This window comes from Carcharodon carcharias, chromosome 10 (genome assembly GCF_017639515.1).
Source record: "Carcharodon carcharias isolate sCarCar2 chromosome 10, sCarCar2.pri, whole genome shotgun sequence".
Taxonomy (NCBI): domain Eukaryota; kingdom Metazoa; phylum Chordata; class Chondrichthyes; order Lamniformes; family Lamnidae; genus Carcharodon; species Carcharodon carcharias.
Window position 1 is genome coordinate 36215861 of NC_054476.1, and position 27827 is coordinate 36243687.

At 45.2% G+C, this 27827-nt stretch overlaps 1 protein-coding gene across 12 annotated transcripts in view; it reads right to left on the minus strand.

The window, feature by feature from the left end:
- The window catches only part of mical2a (microtubule associated monooxygenase, calponin and LIM domain containing 2a), a 253781-nt gene that overhangs the window by 117195 nt on the left and 108759 nt on the right, over positions 1-27827 (minus strand). For 10 of the 12 annotated variants that reach the window (XR_005944170.1, XM_041196942.1, XM_041196943.1 and 7 more), the window contains 11 exons: positions 25931-26046; positions 20358-20484; positions 19486-19576; positions 16499-16646; positions 15590-15789; positions 13185-13300; positions 11685-11756; positions 10068-10196; positions 7413-7535; positions 5149-5316; positions 787-897 (listed from right to left, as the gene is read on the minus strand). Coding sequence is in view for 11 of the 12 variants with exons in the window: in XM_041196942.1 (XP_041052876.1) it covers positions 787-897; positions 5149-5316; positions 7413-7535; positions 10068-10196; positions 11685-11756; positions 13185-13300; positions 15590-15789; positions 16499-16646; positions 19486-19576; positions 20358-20484; positions 25931-26046 (1401 nt within the window). In the remaining variant the exon portion in view is untranslated. Of the gene's footprint in view, positions 1-786; positions 898-5148; positions 5317-7412; positions 7536-10067; positions 10197-11684; positions 11757-13184; positions 13301-15589; positions 15790-16498; positions 16647-19485; positions 19577-20357; positions 20485-25930; positions 26047-27827 lie in introns of those variants that run through there. The other 2 variants (XM_041196947.1, XM_041196944.1) reach the window with 2 other exon arrangements.

Sequence of the window (27827 nt, forward strand, 5' to 3'; positions counted from 1 at the left end):
GGGTGTGGGTGCATAAACCTCAGTGAGGATGAGAGGAGGTGAAATCCCAATATGATGGAGGGAAAAATGATCAGTATGAGGGGAGAGGGAGGAATCCCCAGTTTGGGGGTTGAGGTGGGGTTTGGAGAGGTCCCAGTGTGGCGGAGGGCAGGGAAGTCTCGGTGTTGCAGAGGGGAAGCCCCAGTGTTGGAAAGAGCGAGTAGTCCCAGTGTGGATAATGGGGACCCCCAGTGCTGGGGGCAGGGAGTAGCCCCACCTGTTGGTGATCTCATCCTTGACTTGATGAGTTAAGTACCAGTTGGGGACTCGATATTTCCCCGATAGACAGAGGGAGACAATTAAAAGCCAATTCACTCTGGCTATAATATTGGGACAGCGAACAGTATCAGGCTGACCACCAATAGAAAGGTGTCAATGCAACAGGAATTCAGCACAATGGATGTGAATATTAATAGCTGTGTAGAATCCATCCTACCGTAAGTATTACACCCAGACAGAAAATTTCCTTTCCTCCAGTTTGTTTCAGTGGCGGAGATATAGGAACAGGAGGCCATTCAGCCCCTTAAGCCCATTCCACCATTTAATTTATCATGGCTGATTTGTATAACTCCATCTACCCGCCTTAAATCTGTAGCACTTAATAACTCTGGTGTCGCACTTGAATGTAAATTGTAGTTCTTCACTTTGCAACGCAGACATTTCGGCATATCATGGCTTTGAAAGGAACATGCCAGTCAGTGTAATCATTTAGAATTCGAGTTAAACACTAGCCGAGAGAGCACACACCTGTTGTCTGAGAGTCCTGCCCCCAAACAGTGCAGTTAGATGAGCTCCTCTCTCCTTTATGCTCTTCCTGCTAAACGGGACATCACCTTGTGCTAGAGACAGTGCTTTCCTCTGCGGTGCAGAAGGCAAGAGATGTTTAAGACAAAGAGGAGAGAAACAAGACAGGAAAATTGGTGATGGAGCAGGTCGGACGTAGACAGCTGCAGCACCGAAGGTAAACCCAGGGGACTCGGTAATGCTGCTGGCAACGTTAGACCCATGGGTTGACAAACTAATGGCAGCCAACCAATGTTAAAGTGTCAATCTCAACAAATGAGGCTGCCTTGTAAACCTTAATCTTCCAGGCCTGGACAGTAACTTGGCTGAGGAGATTGCCTGCTCATTGTAGGAACAGGAGGAGGCCAGTCAGCCCTTTAATCTTGTTTACATGTATAGGGTATACAGCACAGACAAAAGGCCATTCAGCCCAACCAGTTCATGCAAACAATTATGCTCCACCTCTCTTTCCTCATCTCACCCTCCATCAGCATAACCTTCTATTCCTTTCTCCCTCATGTATTATCTAGTTTCCTTTAAAATGCATCTATACTATTTGCTTCAACCACTATTTGTGGTACTGAGTTCCACATTCTCACCACTCTTTGGATGAAGAAGTTTCTTTTGAATTCCCTATTCCTACCGAATTTGTTAGTGACTATCTTATATTGGTGGCTTCTAGTTATGCTCTTCCCCCAAAGTAGAAGCATTCCTTCTGTGTCTAGTCTATCAAAACTTCTCATAATTATAAAGATCTCTTTAGGTCACATCTCAATCTTCTCTTTTCAAGAGAAAAGGGAGCCAGTCTATTATAGCTCTAGATAGGCGTACCCCTGCATTTCTGCTATCGTCCTTGTAAATCTTTGTTTGCACTGCCTCCCATGCCTCTATATATTTTTTTATATAATACAGCAACACCAGAGCACCACCACCTGGAAGTGCCCCTCCAAGCCACTAACCATTCTGACTTGGAAATATATCACTGTTCCTTCAATGTTGCTGGGTCAAAATCCTGGAACTCCTTTTCTAACAGCACTGTGGGTGTACCTACACCATGTGGACTGCAGCGGTTCAAGAAGGCAGCTCACCACCACCTTCTCAACGGCAATTAGGGATGGGCAATAAATGCTGCCTAGTCAGCGAAGCCCACATCCCTTGAATGGATAAAAAAAAGCAGAATTGCACGTAGTCCTACAGGTATGATCTAACCCAAGGTTTGATACAAGTTTAGCAGAACTTCTTCAGTTTTCATTTCAATCACTTTGGAAATGACCCCTATTCAATTCAATTGAAATTCTTTGATTGATCTGTATCTCAACTCCATTCCAAGTCCTCTTGTTCTGGACTCCCACCTACCAGAGAAATCATTTCTTTCTAGTTTATCTGCCCTAACAAATCCTTTAATCACCTTTCAATTAGATCAGCTCTTAGATTTCTATATCCAGGTGAATAAAATAATATTCTATGCAACCATTCCTCATAACATAACTCTCTTAAATTCCTTATGTCATTCTGGTGGATCCGTTCTGCACACCCTCCTTTACCAATTTTTCCTTCCTGGGGCGCTGTGACCAGAACTGAGTGCAGTCACCCCAGTAACTCAGTCAACTTTCATCCCATTTGATTTCAACAGATTGAAAATCAGCATGGAAAGCAAATGCTTCAATACTTCAGTTACAAGGAAAGGCTGGAGAAGCTGGGATTATTCTCCTTAAAGCAGAGGAGATTCAATTGAGTTTTTAAAATTATGAAAGTTTTGAGATAGTATATAAGGAGACATTCTTTCCAGTGGCAGCAGGGTTTGTAGAGGGCACAGAATGTTCTGTCAAATTTCTGTCCAGGCGCCGGAGACAAAAATTTACCCCCACCCCTGCAGCGCCCCCCGTCATATCAAGATGGAAACAAGCAAGAAAAGCAGCATTCCTTGAAATTAGCAGCATTCCATAGAATCATCACACCACACTCAGCCCCCATTACACCTCCCCATCTATTACTTCGACAGAGCCTTCTAAGTCTGTGACCTCCATCACCCAGAAGGACAAGGGCAGCTGATGCAGAGGAACACCATCACCTGCAAGTTCCCCATCATCCTTCACTATCGCTGGGTCAAAATCCTGGAACTCCCTTCCTAACAGCACTGTGGGTGTACCTACACCACATGGACTGCAGCGGTTCAAGAAGGCACTACCTTCTCAAGGGTAATTGGGGATAGGCAATAAATGTTGCCAACAACCAGAGAATTAATAATTAAAAAATGGTTATGGCTTGTTTTTATTCCAACGTGATGATGCTTCTGGAATAGCACAGCTTGTTCACATTCTAACACAACTGGAAAATACCCAAGATGCACGGATATAAAGCTCTCATTAAACACAAATATCAGATTCACAGAAGCACACAGTTCCCCTTCACACTTGCTAAACTCAGCGACAGGATTACTCAACTAAGGACCCAAGTTAACCCTTCAAGCACAGCAGTAATGCAACAAAGAAGACAGTTAGAGTCTGGTCAGCTACTGCTACAGGACGCCTTCTGATCTTGTGCATTCCATCTGCTCATCCCTGCAGTTATAGGATAGAAAGCAAATGTTTCACTACTTCAGATATGGGGAGAGACTGGACAAACAGTGATTGTTTTCCTTAATGCAGAGAAAGTGAAGAGGAGATTCAATTGAGTTATTCGATGGTATAGAAGCTTAGAAAGAGCAGATAAAGAGAAACTGTTTCCAGTGGCAGGTGAGTCAGTCCAGATCACAGATTTAAGGTAACTGGCAAAAGGACCAGTGAGGAATGGAGAGAGCATTTTTTTATTTAAAAAGTGAGACGTTACATTCTGGGATGCGCTGCCTGAAAAGGCGGTGGAAGCAGATATAATTTTTAAAAAGAATTAGATAAATACTTGAAAAGGAAGATAAATCATGGCTATGGGGAAAGAGCAAGGGAGTGGGACTAATTGGATAGTTTTCTCAAAGAGCTGGCAAAGGCACAATGGGCCAAATGGCCTCCATCTGTGCTGTTGTTTTTTGATTCAATGAAATGCACAGGTTCAGAATCAAAGTGATTTTTTTTAGCAGTCAGTCAGTGAACAAACTGATTAGTATGAAGTGTAAGGTGCAGAACAGGTCAGGGGAAGAGAGGGGAGGAAAAGAGGAGAATACAGGGCAAAAAAGAGGGGGAGGCGAGGAAAGAGGGGGGCGAGGCAAGAGGGGGGCGAGGCAAGAGGGGGGCGAGGCAAGAGGGGGGCGAGGCAAGAGGGGGGCGAGGCAAGAGGGGGGCGAGGCAAGAGGGGGGCGAGGCAAGAGGGGGGCGAGGAAAGAGGGGGGCGAGGAAAGAGGGGGGCGAGGAAAGGGGGGGCGAGGAAAGAGGGGGGCGAGGAAACAGGGGGGGCGAGGAAACAGGGGGGGCGAGGAAAGGGGGGGCGAGGAAAGGGGGGGCGAGGAAAGGGGGGGCGAGGAAACAGGGGGGCGAGGAAAGGGGGGGGCGAGGAAACAGGGGGGGCGAGGAAACGGGGGGGGGCGAGGAAACAGGGGGGGGCGAGGAAAGGGGGGGGGCGAGGAAAGGGGGGGGCGAGGAAAGGGGGGGCGAGGAAAGAGGGGGGGCGAGGAAAGAGGGGGGCGAGGAAAGAGGGGGCGAGGAAAGAGGGGGCGAGGAAAGAGGGGGGGCGAGGAAAGAGGGGGGGCGAGGAAAGGGGGGGGGCGAGGAAAGAGGGGGGCGAGGAAAAAGGGGGGGGCGAGGAAAAAGGGGGGGGTGAGGAAAGGGGGGGTGAGGAAAGGGGGGGGCGAGGAAAGAGGGGGGGGCGAGGAAAGGGGGGGGCGAGGAAAGAGGGGGGGCGAGGAAAAAGGGGGGGGCGAGGAAAAAGGGGGGGTGAGGAAAGGGGGGGTGAGGAAAGGGGGGGGTGAGGAAAGAGGGGGGGCGAGGAAAGACGGGGGGGGGCAAGGAAAGAGGGGGGCGAGGAAAGAGGGGGGCGAGGAAAGAGGGGGGCGAGGAAAGAGGGGGGCGAGGAAAGAGGGTGGCGAGGAAAGAGGGGGGCGAGGAAAGAGGGGGGCGAGGAAAGAGGGGGGTGAGGAAAGGGGGGGTGAGGAAAGGGGGGGGTGAGGAAAGAGGGGGGCGAGGAAAGAGGGGGGGGGGCGAGGAAAGACGGGGGGGGCAAGGAAAGAGGGGGGCGAGGAAAGAGGGGGTGAGGAAAGAGGGGGGTGAGGAAAGAGGGTGGCGAGGAAAGAGGGGGGCGAGGAAAGAGGGGGGTGAGGAAAGGGGGGGTGAGGAAAGGGGGGGGGGCGAGGAAAGAGGGGGGTGGTGAGGAAAGAGAGGGGAGACCATACGTCATCACCTGATCAAGTTTTTCTTCTAGACGTTGAAGACGTTGGAGAACACCGGAAAGCATAAAGGCAGAGTGAGGAGATACAGTCAGACATTTGGAAGCCCCTGCCTGACTCTCAGCTTTCTTAAAGTATTTTGCTTCTCTGATTACTTGCTCAGCATTGGCCACCAGATCAGACTACAAAAAAAGGCACAACATGATTAACCCTGGAGAAATATCTAAAACTATCATGAAACACCACTACAGGAAAGCAAGTAGATATGTACCTACTCAAGCCGACTCCTGTGGCGTTACATACAGGCGATCAAGACCAAAGTGTAGTCTTCAGGTGCAATGGAGTCAAAGGCGAGGTGATATCTGGCATTGGGCAGGTCAGCATATTTTGGTTGTCATTTTGAGCTCATAGGTTCTTGTCCTTATTTTCAACATTTCATTATAAATTTTCATGTCCACATACATAACGCAAACTGTCCAACCAAGCTAATGACACTTCTACTTCCAGCCTTCCGCCAATGGTGGCAGTGTAGTGCCTCCACTTGCAAGAAAGTGTAATTGCAGCGCGGCTGGTTGACAGCTCCTACTATAAATGCGGACATAAGAATTTATAATAGAAAAATTGTGTGCAGACTAAGGACAGATGTTCCTGTGGGAATTACAGCCAAAATTGCACCCCAAGTTTTGCCACGCTTAATTTGCGCTGAAACTTCCTGCCAGTCTGATTCGGACATGCCAGGAAACAAAACATGGCTGCAAGTAATCAGGGCTGAGGAAGGATACGGAACTTGCTATATACTCCTGTTCCAACTGTAAAAATGAAAGATTCAAACCATTTAACCACCATTCATGCATATTAGACATGGCATGTTTAAGAATCTGCAATCTGGGAAGCCTTTCAATTTTTAACATGACTTATACTGATGCCATAAGGATTGCTTTAACCAAAACAGGAATACAGAGCAGGTCTGGGAGGAAAAATAATAAAAACTGCATTAAAAATTGCAATAAAACCTCAGAAAAATTGTTGATTCCTGTTGCACCTAAATTCTGGTTTAACTGTGCACCCGTTTTTAAACCAGCGTAATTGCGGTAAACTTGCACATCACAGAAAGGAGGGGAACAAGGACAGGATAAGACTACACTTTGTCACCTGACAGAGCTGTTATAATGAGCTAGGATACGGTAGGACCCATGTAGATAGGTGTAAAGGTGTAAGGAAAGTCAAGCATAGCATAATTATTTGTGTAACACGTTCACATCTGAGTCTGTCCAATCTTTTACACCCTGATTATAAGTGTGCCTGACAGCAAATACACGGGAAATTTTAATATACCATTGATGCGGAGGATTCCGTTTATTGTGACATCACACATGGGGCTCTTCAAGGTTAAAGGGACTAGAATGCCAAAGATAACCGGACTGGGATATGCAGATCTAATCTAATTTCCATTTTAAAAATGTCTAATATTTATATTTCTGTTATAAATTCCTATATTCACAATTATAATGCAAATTACCTTTGTGGATATGTTGTACTGTAATTACACACTCCTGCCTTTGGTAGCACTTTCATTAATGAGGGCAGGGTGACATAGATAGTTTCTATTGTGGAAAAATTTATCACGAAAAGTTGACAGAAAGGGCTCTTACATATTGCTGTAAAAAGAGACATGCTGTTAAAGCTCTTTTATCTTGCAATCATCAGGATACAATCATAAGAATACTAAATTTAAAAGGGAACAACTAAATTATAATAATATATAATTTATAAATTAGTTGTTCTCTTTGAACTTTGGTATTCTTGCAATTCTGCTCTGATGAGTGCAATTCAAAAAGCTTGTCAGCGTGTCTTTTTTTCAGCAATATTCAAGTTCTGAAGGGGTCTTAAGTACGTGACCAGTCCTAAAGCTCTTGTGTTTAATGTTCTATCAACGTAGCCTTATTCAAGACCCCTTAATCACTGAGGAAAAGTCTATTTTGATCTAGCCTGTCTTATCTCTTCAAAACCTTAAACATCTATCAAATCACTCCATTATTCTGTTGCTCGAATAAGATGGTCCCAATTTTTCATTCTGGACTACTATGTGCTGTACCACTTCAAAATTTCTTTGCTACCCAACCTTTTCCCCACCCCCAATTTAACTTTCTTAGAAGTCTGGTCATGAATTAAAGCTTGTATTTGAAATCTTGAATTGAGTTGTCAAAGAGCGAACTGAAATATCAACAGTGATGTACTCACTTTCTCACGACTAATAATACAACACAAATCTTCGTACCTTTATTTCTTGTGAACAGAGGACAGCCCCAACGTGGTCCTCGGGTTTAAGAAAACGAGGGTTTGTGTTGCCCTTAGGAGATGGGGGCAGTGGTGGTTTCATTACACAGGAAGGCACTGATAGCTGTGTGCCGAGTGACAGGAGAAATGAAGAAAGATTGAGAAAGGAGAGGAAACAAGAGAGAGTCGGTGACTTATATAATTGCAAGATATCAGCATTGAAGGAAAAAAGCAGATACAGTGACTCACTGCCGAAAGCATGTTATAATCTGGATGTCAATGCGTCCAAGCTTGGTATCTCTTTGGTTTAATAGATACGTTCCTTTGAATGTCGGGGGGACACTCAATGCATAAACTTGCACCTCCGTAACATCACCCAACTCTGCTGCTGCCCCAGCTCATCTGTTGCCGAAATCCTCATCTATGCCATTGTTACCTCTAGTTTCAACTATTCCAGTGCCCTCCTGACCAGCCACCCATCTTCTGTAAATTGAGCTCATTCAAAACTTTGCTGCCTAAATCCTAAATTGCATAAAGTTCCATTCACCCACCACCCATTGTGCTCACTGACCTACACTGAATCCCAATGCCTCGATTTTAAAATTCTCATGCTTGTTTTCAAATCCCTCTGTGGCTTCCTCCCTCCCTATCTCTGTAATCTCCTCCAGCTCGAGAACTCTCTGAGATCTCTGTGATCATCTAACTCTGGCCTCTTTATCTCTCACTCCCCACCTAAGATGTTCCTTAAAACCTTTCTCTTTGACCAAGCTTTTAGGTCAACAGTCCTAACATCTCCTTAAGTGATTGGTGGCAAATAACACACCTGCACTGTGGTTAAAGATGCTAAATAAATGCAAGTTATTGTTGTTATGCTACCATTAATCCTCATCTACTTGAAACCTGCAGGTACAAACAGATCATGGCGAATTGATTAGTGGTTTATCCACCTGTTAGAAAAAACATAACCAAACACTCTCTGATCCTCCCACGGAGTTCAAACAACAAGCCAACTAATAGGAGAGAGAGAGAGAAGGTTACACTTTACTTCCACCCTGCCTCACAACTCTTCAGCCCAGGTGCCACCAAATACTTCAGCCATATCTTTATCATCTCCATACTCAATCACTTCAACCTTCTCCTCGCTGACCTGCCATCCTCCATCTTCTGTACAGCAACAAACGTAGGCTTTACCAACAATGCCCACATCCTGAAGAATGAATATTCTCCATATCACTAACCTCCTCCAGCCTGAAACTCCATTTACAAAACATTGCATTCCTTGGATTTCAGCCATATCTTCAGCTACCTTTACCTCCTGACCGACCTAGACCCCATGCTCTGCAATTCGCTCCCTAAACCCCACTACCTTTCCAACGTCTTAATTTCTCTCCTTAAAAACCCATCCTTTTGACTATACTTTTTTTCACCCTTCCTGTTCTTTCCTTCTGTGACATGACACACAGTAATCTTAAATGTCAGTGTTGGTTAGCACATTCGGCTTGGAGTCAGAAGCTTCTGGGTTTCAAGTCCCACTCCTGAGACACAAGTGCAAAATCTAGTCTGACATACCCACTGAAGTACTGAGGGAGTGCTGCAATGTCAGAGGAGCTGTCTTTTGGATGAGAAGTTAAACTGAGGCCCCATCTGCCCACTCAGGCGGGCATAAAAGATTCCACGGCCACTATTTTGAAGAAGAGTAGGAGAGTTTCCCCACAGTGTCCTAGCCAGAATTTACTCTTAATTAACATCACTAAAACACTAAGTTAATCGTTCATTTACACATTGCTGTTTGTGAGAGCTTCCTGTGCACAAATTGGCTGCAATGCTTCCTACATTACAATGGTCAGTACACTTCAATAGTACATCAATTGGTTCTAAAGCGTTTTGGAAAGCCTCAGTTTGTGAAAGGTTCGATAAAATTGCAAGTCTTTCTTTCTTTGAGGATATGGAGTTTTCTCCCCGATTCGTCGATCCCCTTAATTGTTTTGCAATACTGCACCCAATAAAACACCAAAATATAGTTAACTTCCTAACATTGAAAAACACGAATTTCCTTAATAATAACAGTAATTACTGTTGTAATACAGGAACAATCTTCCGGTTCATTATTTGGTGTGTGTACATCAGGAACTGAGATTTGCGCTTGTTAAATTTTAACGTACATGAAATAAAAGGGGATCCCACTCACATGTGTACAGGATCCAGTTATCGGCCAATGGAATCCCACTCATACCTGTACAGGATCCAGTCATCAGCCAATGGAATCCCACTCATACCCATACAGGGTCCAGCAATAGGGCAATGGAATCCCACTCATACCGATAAAGGATCCAGTGATCGGCCAACCAAATCCCACATATATCCGTACACGGTCCAGTGATCGGTCAATGGAATCCCACTCGTACCCATACAGGATCCAGCAATCAGCCAATGGAATTCCACTCATACCTTTACAGGATCTAGTGACCAGCCAATTCACACCCATACAGGGTCCAGTGATCGACCAACGGAATCCCACTGACACCCATACAGAATCCTGTCATCAGCCAATGAAACCCCACTCATACCAGTACAGGATCCAGTGATTGGCCAGTGGAATCCCATTCACACCTGCATAAGTGCTCCAAACCGATGGCCCAGCACAACCACTTCTCACCTGCCTCCGGAGTGAGGAGCTCGGTGCATTCTCTTCAAACTTTGCTAATAGCTGTGTTGCCATTGACTTCACTTTGTTTTGGTTCCCAGCACCTTTTGTCTCATTCCCGTCAAGTTTGGGATTCACCACCTGTGTGGAAAAGTCAGACCTGTGTTAAACACAGTCAGAGCCAAACCCCAAAACCCCAGTGCAAGCAAGCAGAGAGCCACCAGTTAGACAGGAACATCAGGAAAATATGGAAATGTGGGAATCACAGTTGGATGAAAATGAAACAGCATCAATTTATGTTTATTGAGCAGCTTTAAGCTTGTAAAAGATCCCAAGTTACTTTACAGGAGTAATTTTCAAACAAGGATGTCTGCATCTCACTTCACTGGAGGAAGTTCCCTGGGCTCTTGGGGCGCCACAGTGTTCAACATCACTGAGGACACCGAGAACGATGGCATCTTCCTGCTTTATACCCCATCTCAACTCTTAGCTCGTTCTCATCTTGCTACCTGAGCAAGTTCCTGATGGGGTGACTGCAGACCTCTTGCTTCCGACTGCACAGCCCTCTTCACTCATCCCAATCTGCTCCTTCTGACTTATTGCTTTCAAACACCCAAGAACTGCCACCTGCCCAGCCATAGGAACCCCAGAAGGAAGGAAGGAAAGGAACAGCATGAATGTAGGGACCCTGTCACTTGATCTGACACTCTCAACCACCAGCTCAGATACTGGCACTGCATGTACTCTGGAGACTAGTATAGAATTGGGATCAGAACAAGGGCATGAGTGGTCTGCAGCCTTGCCAAGGGTAAAGGATGACTCAATTGTACAGCTCACCAGAGTGTGCTGATTGGACATGCACATTGAGACGCTGCGTGCATTGGATGGCCTGCTGGACAGCTTACTATCACTATCAGGGAACAAGGAGGAGTCTGGTTCCTAGTTGGCAAAAGGGATGGAATAGAGCTTGCTCTCTCCATAGCCTCTGCTTCATCTCCCTGTTGTGCTGCAGACCCAGAGGCAGTGACACTGCTGTCCCCAATTGCTGTTGCAGCCTTTGTGTGGACAGGTCACCTACTCCTCTGCCCTCCCTGTGAGGATGCAGCAATTATCTCTTGTAAATGCACCATGACACTTCCATAAACAGTCCATAATACTTGCAGGCACTCTGCAGTAGTAAAAGTTCCATGCATTTAATCTAATCTGCTTGGTTATAACATAACTCTAGCACAGGACCCATTTTGCTGCCCTCATGTATCTTTTCTCATTACTGAACAACGCAGACATCACCAGGGCCTGCACTGCCCAACTTGGCATCCTGATGATACCTCAGTCTGTCGGACGTCAGGATAGCACCATTTCCATGTGTTTGGGTACACACAGGGGAACAAAATATTCCTGGAGCTAGAAGTGATATTACACAAATGGATTCTCGCCTGTCTTTTGAAGGCAACCAACAAGTGGGAGGTTTTCCCCCATAGAGAAGACCAATTCCCTAAATCACCAGTTCCCATGAAGGATTTCACATGCCCAGGAAGGGAATGATGCTTCTTATATCATTTAAAGGTAGATGTTTCCATCTATTTGCTTTTATAATGTAATGTTCCAATTATCCACTATCTCACTAACCTCCTGTGACAGCAAGTCGGTCTTCTTCCTCCTCTTACTTGTGGCATCAGCATCTTCACTTTTCTTTTCTTGCTGAAACAGAAGATGATCATTAAATACATTAAAATAAAGGCAAAATACTGTGGATGCTGGAAATCTGAAACAAAAACAAAAAATGCTGGAAAAACTCAGCATGTATAACAGCATCTGTGGAGAGAGAGACAGTTAACGTTTCAAGTCTGTATAACTCTTTCTAGATCTGAAGAAGAGTCATACGGACTCGAAACATCAATTCTGTCTCTCTTTCTCCACAGATGTTGTCACACCTGCTGAGTTTTTCCAACATTTTTTGTTTTTGTACCATTAAATACTTGTACTGGAGGGTGAATATATTGATAACTTCACAATTATACTGCAACTCAAATGTTTTTTTAAAAAAAATCAGCATCTGTTTCTGTGGCCTTCAATATTTACGGTTCAAGAATGAGGCCATTCAGCCCATCATATCTCTGCTGGCCTTCTGTTAGATCAATCCCAAACTAATTCCACTGCCCGCTCTCTCCCCATAGCCCTTCATCAATCCCAAATAATCACAGTGCCCTCCTCTCTCCCCATAACCCTGTATCAATCCTAAACTAATCCCACTGCCCTCCTCTCTCCCTGTAGCCCTGCATCAATCCCAAAGTAATCCCACTGCCCGCACTCTCTCGCCAAAGTTGTTCGCAGTCTCTGTTGTTATGCAAATATTCCAAGTGTCTACCACATTGAATGTACAGCGTAGAAACAAGCCATTCGGCCTAACTGGTCTAGGTTCCGAAAGGGCTTGACAAGGTTGTTTCCACTGGCTGGAAAATCTCACAATCTCAGGATTATGGGTTGATCATTTAGGGCTAAGGTTAAGAAAAATTTCTTCACTCAATGGGTTGTGAATCTTTGGAATTTTCTACACCAGGGTGTTGTGGTTGCTCCAGTGTTGAATATGTTTAAGACAGAGATAGACAGATTTTAGGTCTCTCAGGGAATCAAGGGATATGGGTAGTGGGCAGGAAAGTGGAGTTGAAACCCAAGGTCAGCCATGATTGTAATGAATGGCAGGGCAGGCTTGATGGGCCACACAGCCTACTCCTGCTCCTCTTTCTTGTTTTCTTCTGTTGGTGGTAATGCTCCACATGAACCTCCTCCCACCCCTCTTCATCTCACCCTATCAGCATAACCTTCTTTTCCTTCATCCCCCCTCTGTTTATCCAGCTTCCCCTCACATATATCTATACTATTTACCCCAATTACTCCCTCGGGCAGTGAGTTCCACATTCTAACCACTCTCTGAGTAAAGAAGTTTCTTCTGAATTCCCCACTGAATATATTAGTGATTACCTTATATTTATGGCCCTAAGATCTGATCTCACCACAAGTGGAAATCTGCTCCACGTCTCCCCTATCCTATTTCATGTGAACTTTCTCTCGTGTCACGTTCCACATCAACTCTACACTTCCAACACAGAGCTTGTCATGATCTCTTACCTTTGGTGTCCGTTTCCTTGGCAACAAATTGATACCATTGAAGATTGAATTTGATTGCCTGGTTGGAGGTGCAGACGGGTTGTTGCTGCTTTCCTTATCCTGTCTGAAGATAGCCGCTGGAAAAAGACAAAAAGACAAACTGAAGTCGATGATATCATTTTAAATGATTTTCATCTATAACAGAATCAAAGGGGAATTTTTTTAAACATGGGTTGTTGTGATCTGGAATGTACTTCCTGAAGGAGCTGTAGGAGCAAATTCAACAGCAACTTTCAAAAAGGAATTGGATAAATACTTGAAAGGGAATATTTACAACGCTAAGAGGAAAGAGCAGGGGGAGTGGGACTAATTGGATAGCTCTTTCAAAGAGCCAGCACAGGCACAATGGGCCGAATGACCTCTTTCTGTCCTGTATCATTCTGATTCTATGATTTGGAAAGTGCGGAATCTTCTGTACCTGAGTCAAATGATCTGGAAACACAAGTTCAAATCCCACCAAGGCAGCTAGGGAATTTAAAAGTCAATTAACTAAATAAATCTGGAATAAAAAGCTAGTCTCATTAATAATGATCATAAAACCAATAAATTCTTTTAAAAACCCATCTGATTCACTAATATCCTTTAGGGAAGGAAATCTGTCATCCTTACCCAGTCTGGCATATAATTGACAGCAGACCCTCAGCAATGTGGTTGATTTTTACAAGGCTCTGCAATGGTTAAGCACAGTGCCTCCCAAGCTATTTTCTAATGTGATCTCATTTTAACACTTGAAAATTAACATCACCCCAGACACCAGGAAAAACAAAAAAAAGCATTAAAGCAGCAGAGTAACATTCATTAGATAATTATTAAAGTTCACGTATAATGGATCAACATATAATAATACATCATATAAATGTGAAAATCTGTGTTTGTGAAGTACTTATTGAAAACATTATTATTTTATGTACTCATGCAGGTGTCAGCCAAGCTCTCCATTTTTCCTAGTAATCAAAGACCCTTTTAAGTTCCTCACCCTCCACTCCGCCGACCCCAACACAAATATTGTAATCAACCCTTCTCAACACAAACACACACACCAGCTCCACTTCCAGAACCCCTACCCCTACTCACTCACTCAGCTGCCCTCTTCCCAAACACCCTTCCCTTCCCCCCCCCCCCACTCTCACTCAGTAGCTGCTCTCCCCAAATGCCCATCCGCTACAAACTCATTCACTCACCAGCCTCTCTTCCCCTTCCCTCCTTTTGGTCTAGTTGTTGGTACTTGTGGAGCAAAGTCAATATCCCGAGGTAAGGAGCATGTACAAGAGGTAGACAGGACCAGAAACACAGTAAAGTCTGAAGCTGCCACTCACCTTCCTGGCTCAGGTGCATGACCTCCTGGTTTTTGCTGCACTCATTCAGTGACTGAGTTACACTTGCTGGCCTCCTGCCTGCACCAAGACGGGGCACAAGCATCCCGGGCCCACTTGGCACTTGCTTCTATGGTTAAAGAGCAATTTTGGCTCACTGTTTTCCCCTTGCTGTTTGGCGATAGGGATCCAGTGAGTCCAAGGCTGCGTCACCAGTCTCCACAATCGCCATGGCTGTTTTGGAGGAGGGGGAGTTTACACCTCCAAATGTGACCTCTGCGACCCCATCGTGCGGTCATGACCCACAGTTTAGCAACCCAGCCCATCAAATCATTCATTTGTAGGGGGCTCACCACCACCTGCTTAAAGGCAATGGGGAATGGGCAATAAATGTTGGCTTTGCCAGCAATGCTCATATCCCATGAAAGAATAAAAATGTACCGCTTCCCACTGTACTCACTGACCCATATCAGCTCCTGGTCTATCAGTGCTTTGGCTTTACAAGTCTCCTCTGAAAGACAGCACCTCCAACAGAGCAGCACCCTTCCAACAGTGCAGCACTCCCTCAGCACTGCCCTTCTGGCAGTGCAGCACTCCCTTAGTACTGACCCACTGCTAGTGCAGCACTCCCTCAGTACTGACCCTCTGACAGTGTAGCACTCCCTCAGTACTTATCCTCCGACCGTGTAGCTCTCCCTCAGTATTGACCCTCTGATAGTGCAGTGCTCCCTCAGTACTGAACCTCTGCTAGTCCAGCACTCCTTCAGTACTGACCCGCTGACAGTGTAGCACTCCCTCAGTACTGATCCTCCAACAGTGTAGCTCTCCCTCAGTACTGACCCTCCGATACTGCAGCGCTCCCTCAGTACCGCACTGGAAGTGTCGGCCTGGAGTTTGTGCACAAGTCTCTGAAGTGGATCTCAAACTTCCAACCTTTCTACCGGGAGATGACAGTGCTGCCCACTGAGCCTTGGTTGACATCAGGATCAATATTGGGGGTTATGAAATGAGTATAATTTATCAGCAACACATGTTAACAGATGGATCACTCACAGGCAGTTGAACGTGGGTTGCCTCGGAAGTACTCATAGAACTTGGAGAGGTACATGATCATGCTGAGTTTGTCAGGCTCACTGACTGAGGCCATCTCCTTTCCTGTGGTGACTGGAGAGATTCCAAATTCACGTTCCGCTACATCAAAGGCCAGCTGGTTGTTTTTGGCAGCGTCTTCTTCATTCAGTGCATCAAAGTCACTGGAGAGGAAAGAAGAAGGGTCACATCACCAGGGTAGGGGTGTAGAAGATGGGGCTAGGGGCTGGTCTTAAGGCTGGGGCAAGATTTAGAGGTGTAGGGCTGAGGTGGCTGTGGGACGTGGGGATTGAGAGTGGATTTCCTGTACACTAATTCACAGGCTTCAAAAATATCCAACTTTTACCAGCTTAGTCAACTGCACCAACGATGCAAGATCCAAACTGTGACCAAGGTCAGCAGAACATACTAAGTCCTACAAAAAGAGCAACTTGCATTTATATAGCACCTCAAAAATAATAAAACATCACAATGTGCTTTACAGGAGCATGATCAGATAAGAAATTTTGACACTGAGTCACATGAGCAGAAATTAGGACAGGCTTGGTTGAAGAGCTGAGTTTTAAGGAGAGTCTGAAAGGAGGAAAGAGCAGAGAGGTTTAGAAAGGGAATCGTGGAGCTTAGGACCCAGGCAGCTGAAGGTATGGCCACCAATGGTGGAGTAAAGGGAGTCAGGGAGGGACAAGAGGCCAGAATTGGAAGATCGCAGAGGTCTCAAAGGATTTGTACGGCTGGGGGAGGTTACAGAGATAGCGAGGGGTGAGGCCATGGAGGGATTTGAAAACCAGGCTGAGAATTTTAATGTGTTCAGGGATTGGGTTTTGGATTAACCCACTCTTCATTGTTACAAATTATGCAAAAATTAAATCATACATTAGTTGTGGGCAGAAGTGATGTATGATCGCGCACAGAGCCAGGCCATTACTCCAGGAGGTGGTGAGGTCAGTGATTGTCACGTTCTTGTAGCTCTCTGTTTGCTTCTGGCACCAGGTCAAAAGCCTATTGGGACGAACCTCCGACTCTGTGATTGAGAGATAAACACAAGACAAGGGATAAGCAGGTTGGTAAGTGTCATACCCATTGTGTCCATAGATGTTCCATAGGTTTCAAATTTACAGAAAACAGGCCTTTTAGCCCCAGTTATGTTTATGCGCCACATGATTCTCCTCCTACTCTCATCTACCCCCTGCCAGTCTGCCTGTGTATCACTCAATTCCCTTCTCCTTCATGTACATATCAAGCCTCTCTTAAAGGCGTCAATGCTGTCTGCTTGACTACTCCATGTCGCAAAGAGTTTGATATTCTCACCATTCTCTACGTAAGGAAATTCCTCCTGAATTTTATAATGTCAATGACTACCTTATATTTATGCTCCCTTGTTCTGGATTCACCCACAATGGGAAACAAATTTTCCATATCCACCTTATTGAAACCTCTTCATCATCTTAAAGATCTCTATTAGGTCACCTCTTTGCCTCCTCTTTTCCTGAGCCACAAGCCCCAGCCTGCCTAATCTTACCTGATCGTTTCATCCCTCAGTTCTGGTTAACACCATTGTCAATCTTTTTTCCTGTGCTTCAATATCCTTGTTGACCAGAGCTATACACAGATCTCCAAGTATGTTTTATTAAACAACTTGAAAATCCTCAGACTAAATTGAACCTCTATGGTATGTAGTCAGATGAGATGAAATGGTAACCAGCATAGAGCAGTTGGGCTGAATGGCCTGCTTTAGTGCTGTGAATACTTTGTATTCAGTATGTTTGTTTGTTTTGTATCTCCACACGCATTCTTTCCCCTTTTGGGGAATAGTGGGGAAGTGATGGAAGGATTAACAGGCTTTTTACTCGGTCTGTTGAGTCCTCGAGTGGGACTTGAACCCAGAGCTTCTGGCTCAGAGGCAGAGGCGCTACCGACTGAGCCACAAGACTCCTTTTCTAATATGTAACCTGGAAACAGCTGCTGCCAATGCCAATGGACAAAATCTCCTGAGACTTTCCTCTGTCTTCATTTCTGGAATCAGGTGTTGAACGTGTTAACACCTCCCCATAAGAAGAAGGTCAGCATTCTATTCAGGTCTTGAGTTTCCTCTAATTATTAGGAATTACGTCAGTATTTTATTAAATTGAGTACGTATATTTTAGCAGCACCAGATATAAGAGCGAAAGTAAAACCGCTTACATAAGAACATAGCAAACAGGAGCAGGCACCCTGAGCCTGCTCTAGCAGTCAATAAGGTCACGGTTGATCTTCTGCCACAACTCCACTTTCCCGCACAGTTCTTTATTCCAAAAAAATATACTCAACAGCTGAGCAGCCATAGCTGTTTGGGATAGAGGATTCTAAAAATTCACAACCCTTTGAGTGAAGAAATTTTGCATCATCTCAGTCCAAACCAGCTGCCCCGTTATCCTCAGACTATGCCTTCTAGGCTCTCCAGCCAGGGAGAAACAGCCTCTCAACATTCACTATGTCAAGTTATCTAAATGTTGTACACATTTTAACGTGATCACCTCTCATTCTTCTAAACTTCAGAGAATATAGGCCCATTCTACTCAATCTCTCCTCAAAATGTTGACTGGGCTCTGTAGTTGAATATTTAATTGGCTGCAAAGCACTTTGGGACAGCTTGAGACCCCGAAAGGTGTTACTTAAATGTGTTGGCAGTGAAGAGACTTTTATTTTTGTTGCTCATTCTCAGGATGTGAGTGTTGCTGGAAAGGCATTTGTTGCCCATCAAGGCAGCAGATGAATGGAAAAATCACCAGCTGGAAGTTCCCCTCCAAGTCGTATGCCATCCTGACTTGGAACGACAGTCGCCTGCTGTTCCTTCAATGTCACTAAGTCAAATGCCTGGAACTTCCTTCCTAACAGCACAGTGAACATACCTACGTCACATGAACTGCAGCGGTTCAAGAAGCTATGGAGGTGGGGGGAGGTATCCGACGAAGAGGGTAGTATCATGGGTTGGCGGGGGAGGGTTTTGGGGGAGGGGAGAAGGTATCAGTGGAGGGGATATCTGGGGAGGGGAGCAAGGTATCGTGTGGGGTGTGTGAGGATTTATGTCGGGGGGGGGAAGTATCATGTGCGGGGGGGGAAGTATCGTGTGTGGGGAGCAAAGGTATCGCGTGCAGGAGGGAGGTGGTATCGCATGCTGGAGGGAGAGGTGGGATTGTGTGCAGGGGGGAGGAAGTATTGTGCGCGGGGCAGGAGGTATCGTATGTGGGGGGGAGGTATTGTGTGCGGGGGGAGGTATCGTGTGTGGGGGGAAGTATCGTGTGCGGGGGGAGGTATTGTGTGCGGGGAGGGGAAGTTATCGTGTGCGAGGGGGGAAGGTATCGTGTGTGGGGGGGGGGGCAACGTATCATGTGCGAGGGGGGAGGTATCGTGTGCGGGGACGAGGTATCGTGTGCGGGGGCGAGGTATCGTGTGCGGGGGCGAGGTATCGTGTGCGGGGGCGAGGTATCGTGTGCGGGGGCGAGGTATCGTGTGCGGGGGCGAGGTATCGTGTGCGGGGGGAGGTATCGTGTGCAGGGGCGAGGTATCGTGTGCGGGGGTGAGGTATCGTGTGCGGGGGCGAGGTATCGTGTGTGGGGGCGAGGTATCGTGTGCGGGGGGGAGGTATCGTGTGCGGGGGGGAGGTATCATGTGCGGGGTGGTATCAGGGGTTGAGGGGGTGGTATTGTGGTGGAGTAGAGACAGGTGGAGATGTTTTGGGAAGGGAATACAGAGTTCTAAGGCTCAGACAGCTGAAGGCTCCAATGTGGGGTAATAAGAATGGGGGATGGTCCAGAGACCAGACCTGGAGAAGGCCCAAAGAATACCAACAGATCCAACCTCGATTAGAAAACTTGACTCACCACGACGTGAAACTTTGATAGACTTTCGAATGGAATTTATTCTTTCTAATGGACAGTTCTTCAGATCAGTTGTGATGTACAGCTGACGAACCTGAAGGAAGTTAAAGGAAATTTTCAGTTTATTTTCTTTAGAACACTACCACCTGCAAGTTTCCTTCCAAGTCACATACCCTCCTGACTTGGAACTACATCGCTGTTCCTTCACTGTTGCTGGATTAAAATTCTGGAACTCACTTCCTCAACAATACAGTCGACGTAATTCCACCACATGGACTGCAGCAGTTCAAGAAGGCAGCTCAGTACCCTCTTCTCAAGAGCAGTCAGGGGTAGGCAATAAATACTGGCCTTGTCAGCGAAACTCTGATCCCAAGAATGAAAAAAAATTGGCTCCAGATGAGATTTACTGGAATCGTTCCAGGGATAAGGGAATTCAGTTATATGAAGAGGCTGCCGGAGCTGGGCTTGTTCTCCTTAAGTCAGAGAAGGTTAAGGGGAGATTTAATAGAGGTCTTCAAAATCATGAAGGATTTTGTTGGAGTAAGTGAAGAGAAATTGTTTTCAGTTGTAGGAGAGTTGGTAGCCAGAGGATACAGATTTGCAAAATAACCATGAGGAAACTTTTTTTTTTTAAACACAGCAAGTTGATGTTGATCTGGAATACGCTATCATTCAAACAGATTCAATACTCAATTTCCAATGGGATACGAACTTGAAGGGAAACTTTCACAGGGCTACAGAAGAATAACAGGGTAATGGGACTAATTGGATTAGCTTTACCAAAGAGCCGACACTGGCACAATGGGCTGAATGGCCACTTGTGACATTCTATCATTCTGTGCTTTTAAGCGATGTATATGTCACAATGAGCTTACCTGGTGAGGTTGGACACAGTTTGAGTTGAGGTTGGGGTACCTTGTCCCTGGATCTATGGTGTACTGGTCAAAGTTCTTGTTGATGTTTTCTGGTGTGGTTTGAGGTAGCAGTCGATAAATACTTTCTCTAGAAAGAAGGGGGGCAGAAAATTCGATCACATTTAATAACACTACACTTCCCAGCAAACAAAGATGCAAAGAACTTGTATTTCTGTCACGCCTTCCACGTCTCAGGATGTCACAAAGTGTGTTACAGCCAGTGAAGTATTTCTGTAGTGCAATCACTGTTGTAATGTAGGAAATACGTCCGCCAATTTGCACAAAGCAAGGTCCCACAAACAACAATGTGAGAATGACCAGAAAATCTGTTTTTAGTGATGTTGGTTGAGGGATAAATATTGGCCAGAACACCAGCTCCCCTACTCGTCTTGCAAATAGATCTTTTATGTCCACCTGAGAGAGCAGGTGGGGCCTCAGTTTAGCATCTCATCCAAAAGACAGTGCCTCCAACATCGCAGCACTCCCTCAGTACTGCATTGGGTGTATCGGCCTAAGTTACGTGAGGGTTTCTCTGGCTGAAATTTGAATGGTCCCCTGTTCAGTGTTAACACCAAACATGATGGGAATCCAGAGTGAATGGGAATCAATGGAAAACATCAATATGTTCCATAAGACAGAGGCTTTATAAACCGTTTGGCAGGATTTAGCTGCAGTGGTGCATCTCATCACCTGTCCCGTTAGATAAATCATTTCCCACACCCTTCGGTTCAAAATGAGGTGCACCACAACTTGCTGGGTGTGTGAGCTGATAAGTGTGTGATGAGGGCTATGGGGAATCTGGGACCTCAGCGAACAATGGGTCCAAGCAATAAGATTTTGGGATTGAGAAACAAAGGAGTGATGGAGAAGGAAACTGGATGAAATCAAATCAAATCAGATACAGAAAGAGAAAGGTAGGGTGGAATCGCCTTAGAAGACTCTCAGGTGTCAGGACCATTTCCACTGATGATGTCTGAGTCCTTCCCACCTGTGCAATCTTCCTGGAGGCGGCCAATTAACAGGCCACTTCTAGGATCCCCAACCAATGAAGGATGTCAGGGCGGTGAGGCTTCATTGGCGGTAGGGCCAATTGGATTTCCTGAAGCTTTGGCAGATGGCACCCTTACCAGTAGAGGTTGGTGCTGCCGCCATAGGAAGGAAACAGTTGAGAGCACCTCAGGATGGGGGAGCCCTCTGAAGAATTAATATTAAAAAAGGTGAAAATAATTGTGGCCACAGCTGTCAGGCCATCATTGTGGAGAGAGAGTCCTTCCTAGGATGGCTTTAGCCCTCTGGCAGCTGCAGCTCTGATGGGAGGTGAAATTAAAGGTGGCAATGTTGGTCAGCACCCCCCCCTCCCAACCACCCCTCCTCCACAGGAGGCTGTGTCCAGCCATCTGCTTGGCTTCAGCCTCTTTGTGTAGACCCATTTGCCGTCGGGAAGATCCCAGTGGTTTAACCATTCTGCTCCCAATCGGGCACTTGATCGTCAATAATTGGCTACACTCTGCTGCTGGGTGGGTAGTCATTGCCCTTCTAAATCCTCCTCCAGGAAGATCGTTCGGAACATGTCAGGTGGCCGGCCTGACACCAACTTTCACAAATGCCCCTCCCTCCCACCACCAAGGCTGCCTCCTTGTGGCTGGTAAGATTCTGTTCAAAGAGAGGAAAAGAAAGATTAGAATAAGAGAGAGAGAAAACAGAGAAAGAAAGTAACCTTTTAAATCTCTATAACAACTTACTACCTACAAGATTACGATTGAACAATTTAAATTGTTTCTTTTCTGAGCCAGGGTAATTAATTGGCATTGAATCAACAATTATCATGTCACTAAAAGAGTACTTTAAGCTGTAAGTTACAGCCCCAATTTTCTCTGGCTTGATCAAAGAGCAATGAATGTGTAAGTCCTTCAAATTCTTAATAGGGCAGCTAAGGACAAGATGCCATCCCTGTGAAGTTAACTATGGAGCAGTGCATATTGCCCAGCAAGTTCTAGAGATTCACCACTCAAGACGTGTTTCTTCATCCCCTTAACTTGCTGACTGAGTTGTGTATGAATAACAGTGTCTGTTGTTAACACTTCATTATACTTACAGCAAGATAAATGTACTCTCTCCTCCCACTTTCTTCTCTGCCCCTCTGTCCCTCTCTCCCCCACTGTCTGCCTCTTCCTCCTTCACTCTTTCCCTCTCGAGTCTGCAACTTTTTACCTTGCCCATACAGTACATCAATCCTTTGATGTAAGACTGGAGATCAGTCTGGAGATTCTAGTGAAAACATTGTGCAGTTTTAACCTCTTGTTCAAGCTTTTGAAAATCTTCCCAGATTATTGGGATGGCAGATGAGTGAAGATAACGAAGCTTTTCACAGCAAAATCCATCACTGCTTTTTCTAAACAACATTCTTGCCATATCTGTAATCTGAATAAATCAGTCCAAACAATGTGCTCAGCAGATCAAAAAGTCATTCCTGGCAACAGTCCAAAGAACACAATTTAGTCTTCACAACAGTGTGTTTTGCCTGTTGAGGGTCAGGAGTAGTAATGGACACACAGCGTCCTGGTTTGATGGTTCCATCTCCACCCGAGGGATGGTTGTGCTTTATTCCTTGCATTCTCAGCTCAGGGTTCACATTGCAACTTAGGGCTTTGAGTAGGTTTCAACTGGTTACTCTCAGTGTTGTTAGCTATCTCAAGACCACCATACACATAAGAACTGGAGGAGGCCATTCAGCCCCTCCAGCCTTTCCACCATTCAATTAGATTGTGGCTGAACTGCCTCCACTCCATCCACCCGCCTTAGCTCCATATCCCTCAATACCCTTACCCAACATAAGTCTATTGATCTCAACTCTTCAAAGTTCCAATGCATCCACAGCCTCTTGCGGAGAAGGTTCTGGATTTCCATTACCCATTGTATGAAGACAAAGTGTATCAACCATGGCTCAGTAGGCTGCACTTTTCTCTGAGTCATAAAGTGTAGGTTCAATTCACAGTCCAGAGACAAAATCAAGGCTGATTTTCCAGTACAGTACTGTGAGAGTTCTGCACTGTCAGAGGTGCTGTCTTCTGGATAAGACGTTGAATCTTGACCCATCTGCCCTCTCAGGTGGACGTAGGAAGTCCCATGACACTATTTTGAAGAAGAACTGAGCCGTTATCCTTGTGCCCGGGCCAATATTGATCCCTCAACCACTAAAACAGATTGTTCGGTCATTATCACATTGCTGCCTGCGAGATCTTGCTGTGCACAAACTGGGTACTCTGCTTTTTCCGTTACGAAAGTGATTACACATCAGAAGTATTTTAATGGATGTAAAGCAGTTAGGGATATCCCGAGGTGGTGAAAGATGCTATATAAATATATGTAGTTATTTTCTTTTTAAAAAGCACTTTCTTACGTCGACCCTGAGTAACCTCATGCTCCCTTGATTCTGGGCTTCCTCATGCAACCAAGGAAATAGATTCTCTTTACCCTGCATCATATAATTTAGACGATATGCCTCACCTGCTTTAACACCTGTGTTGGTCAGTTTATTTCGAATGGCTTAATAGCTCTGATCGAAAAGAAGGCTGAAGGTTAACATATGAGTGGGTTAAGCATTAATCCAGAAGTAATGCCAGCCTCAGGTTCTAGGCTATTGTGATGGAACTGGATATGATAACGTAGTGGCTTACCCTCATACCAGAGCAAACTGTCATGATTAATTCAATAAAATTGACAATTTGTGGCTGGCATCACATTACAAAAAGAATCAAAGCAATCAAACTTCATAAATAACGTTCCGGTGAAGCTCAACGCAAACTGGAGGAACAGCACCTCATCTTCCGACTAGGCACTTTACAGTCTTCCAGACTTAACACTGAGTTCAACAACGTTAGTTCATGAACTCTCTCCTCTATCCTCACCCCCTTATTGATCCATTTTTTTCTAATAATTATTATATATTTTTAAATATATATATTTTTCTTTTCCCATCTATTTATTATTATTTTTTAAAATGTATTTCCATCCATTGTTTTATCTCCATCTTTTAACCTATTTCAATCCCTTCCCCCCACCCCACCCCCATTAGGCCATCTGTCACTTGCTCATCCTGCTTTCTATCCTTAATGTCACCATTAGCACATCCTTTAGCTAATATCACTACCATCAACACCCCTTTGACCTTTTGTTTATGACATCTTTGGCAATCTCTCCTTTGCCTCCACCTATCACTGACCTTCTATCCAGCTTCACCTGTCCCACCCCAGCTCAACCAGCTTAGATTTCACCTCATTTCTCTTTAGTTCTGACGAAGAGTCATACGGACTCGAAACATTAACTCTGCCTTCCTCTCCACAGATGCTGTCGGACTTGCTGAGTTTTTCTAGCGGTTTTTGTTTTTGTTTCATAAATAACATAGATTTTACAGCACATAAACAGGGCACTCAGCCCAACTGTTCTCTGTTGGCTTTGTGCTCCACATAAGCCTCTTCCCCACCCTTTTCATCTCATTCTATCAGCATATCCTTTTATCCCTTTCTCCCTCATGTATCTAGTCAGCTTCCCTTAAAAATCCAACTGGTGCACAAATGCCCTCTATGGAAAGGAACCTTCTCTAGTTCCACCCTCTGGGGCTGATTCTTAAGGCCCCCTGAATTGGCCCAGCAAGCCATCCATAATACTAGCGCCTTCAACCACTCCCTGGGCACAACAACAGCAGCAAAGACAAAAAAACCTTCAAAAAGGCTGGGAAGAGGCCTGATCTCTTCAGACAATCAGCAAGCCAAACGCCTGGAATTATTTCATAGCCAGAGTCTGATTGTTAAGAGTCTGTCCAACTCTATCACTGTGACAGCACAGATTAGTAAAAGAAATTCCAGTCTATGTTTGGTGTTGGTTTATGATATTTCTCCCTGGTTTGTTTTCCCAGTTGGCAATCTTTGCAATAACACCGCAAAGCCCCATGCCGTGATTATTCTACTAAACATTCCGTTGTCACCTAGTAACCACTCATTGTGTAACAGGGTCAGACCCCAAAATAAACATCAAACTACATAGAACTAACAGTGCAGAAACAGGCCATTCAGCCTATCTGGTCCATGCCAGTGTTTATGCTCCACACAAGCCTCCTCCCACCTTATTTCACCTTGACCTATCAACATATTCTTCTGTTTCTTACTTCCTCATGTGTTTATCCAGCTTCCTCTTAAATGCATTTATGCTATTCACCTCAACCTGCCCTTGTGATAGGGAGCTCCACATTCTCCTCACTCTCTGGGTAAAGTTTCTCTTGAACTTCCTATTGGATTTAACAGCGATGATCATATCCTTCTGGCCCCTAGTTCTGGTGTCCCACAAAAGTTGAAACATCTTTACATCTACCCTATAAAACTCTTCTTAATAAAAAATACATCTAACAGGTCATCCCTCAGTCTTTCTTTTTCCTGCCCAGCTGGTTCAATATTTGCTGTGCGGAAAAAATTTGAAACTTCCTCCAGAATCTGACAATTTAGTTCATAGACATACATGCACATACCCCACTCTCTCACCTCTCTGCCAAGATCTCCAGAGATGGTATGTCCTCCGCCCACCTCTTCACCATCCAAGCTGTGTCCAGAGCCGCCAGGAATCCACGGGCACACCCAGTTCCCATTGGCCAGAATGGCTACAATTAATTCGAAGAACACAGGAAGACAAGTTAGCTGACAAAACACTGTATTACCAGTGGCTGTCAAAAACAGAGCACAGGGTACAAGCAGTTAAAGCATTCACTTTTATCTAGGCTTCTCAGGGCCCTTGATGATGAGGGATACACAAGTGGCGGAGAGTGGACACTCTTGCTACTCACTGGTCAACATTAGCAAACTTACAGTGGACGAGTTAACACTGAGACTATACAATAAGGTTCATCAGGCAAGCTCCCCATGAGGCACTTATTGATTAATACTGTTTCAACCATGGCTCAGTGGGTAGCACCCTCATCTCCGAGTTAGAAGTTGTGGGTTCAAGTTTCCACTTTAAAGATTTGAGCCTATAAATCCAGGCCAACATTCCAAGTGCAAGTTCTGTAGGAATTGCTGTACATAATTGGCTACAAATCTGCTATAACACAGTGATGACTATACTTTAGAAGGGTTCAGTTGGCCTTAAAGCACTTTAGGGGATCCTTAGGTTGTGAAAGAAGCTACGTAAATGCAATTTAATTTTTTTGATCAAGATAGGAATGAAAATGTTTCTAGTCTTAAAAGACTTCCTAAGTATCTACCATGGAATATCACAACCAGATGTTAGTTTTTGATCCATGTGTCCATTACATTTTTAAAGTTCATTCGAGGGAGGTGGACATTGCTGACAAGGCCTGATTTATTGCTCATTCCTCCTTATCTTGAAATGCTATGGGGTTTTCTCCTTGAAAGCTATTTGTTTCTACCACCGAGGAGTTTGCCTGTCACTTCAGAGCAAACCATACAGTGTGGGACAGGAGTCATGTATAAGTCAGAACAGATCAGGGTAGGAATATTCTCTTCTCTGACAGATACTCGAGAAAAGGTCGGATTTTTAATGATAAATTGGTAGGTTTCTTCATCAATGTTCGTGGTACCAGCCCTTGAGGCACACCAGATATTTGCCAAGTTCAATTTAGCACATTTCCAGTCTAACTCATGACACCTGGTTTGCTAGTCTGTCACTTTGAGTGTTACATTGCTGCACCCAACATGTTTCCCTGGCTTGGGAATGGCCATTATCTTGGATTTGTGCCTGGTATTTGAAATGGTGCCTGTGCTGTGCATGTTGGCAAACAGTTTTGCTAGCCACACCACCACCACCCCACCCCCCGTGATCTGATGCTCTTCAGGAATTCTGGGTAAATCCCATTGACTCCTGCTGCTCTGCCTGACTTGGTTACCATCGGGGTGTTGTCCACTTCCTCTTTTGTGCAAGGGCTAGACAGGTCTGTCTGTTCTGGGACAGTCTTGAGAGACTGCAGCAGGGCTGTTTTTACTGTCTGCTAATCTTCCCTGCTGGCTGGTATCTTTAAATTTATTAGGAGCTGTGAAGTGACAGCATCAGCATCGATTCTGGGCCACTGGTCCAGCTGCTGCACGGCTGCTCCCAGTTTATATGTCGTTCGGCTCGAGTGTGTCAAATCAATCTTCTTCACTGTTTCCTGCCATCTTATGAGGCGTCCTTCATCAAGGGACTTGAGAAGTGCTGTTACTGCAGCAGAGTCTTCATTTTGCTTGTACTCTTCCAGGGAAGCCACTCGACGACCCACGCAGCTACCACCCCATTGCTGTGCTCTCAACAACATAAAAGATTCTGGAACGCCTCCTGTTAAACAGGGTCTCACCCTGGAAGCAGAGACGTCTCCCAACAGGCAGGTTTTCGCACAGAATGCAACTGCTCCGAGTATGTCCAGACACTGACTTCACATATTGAGGCCGG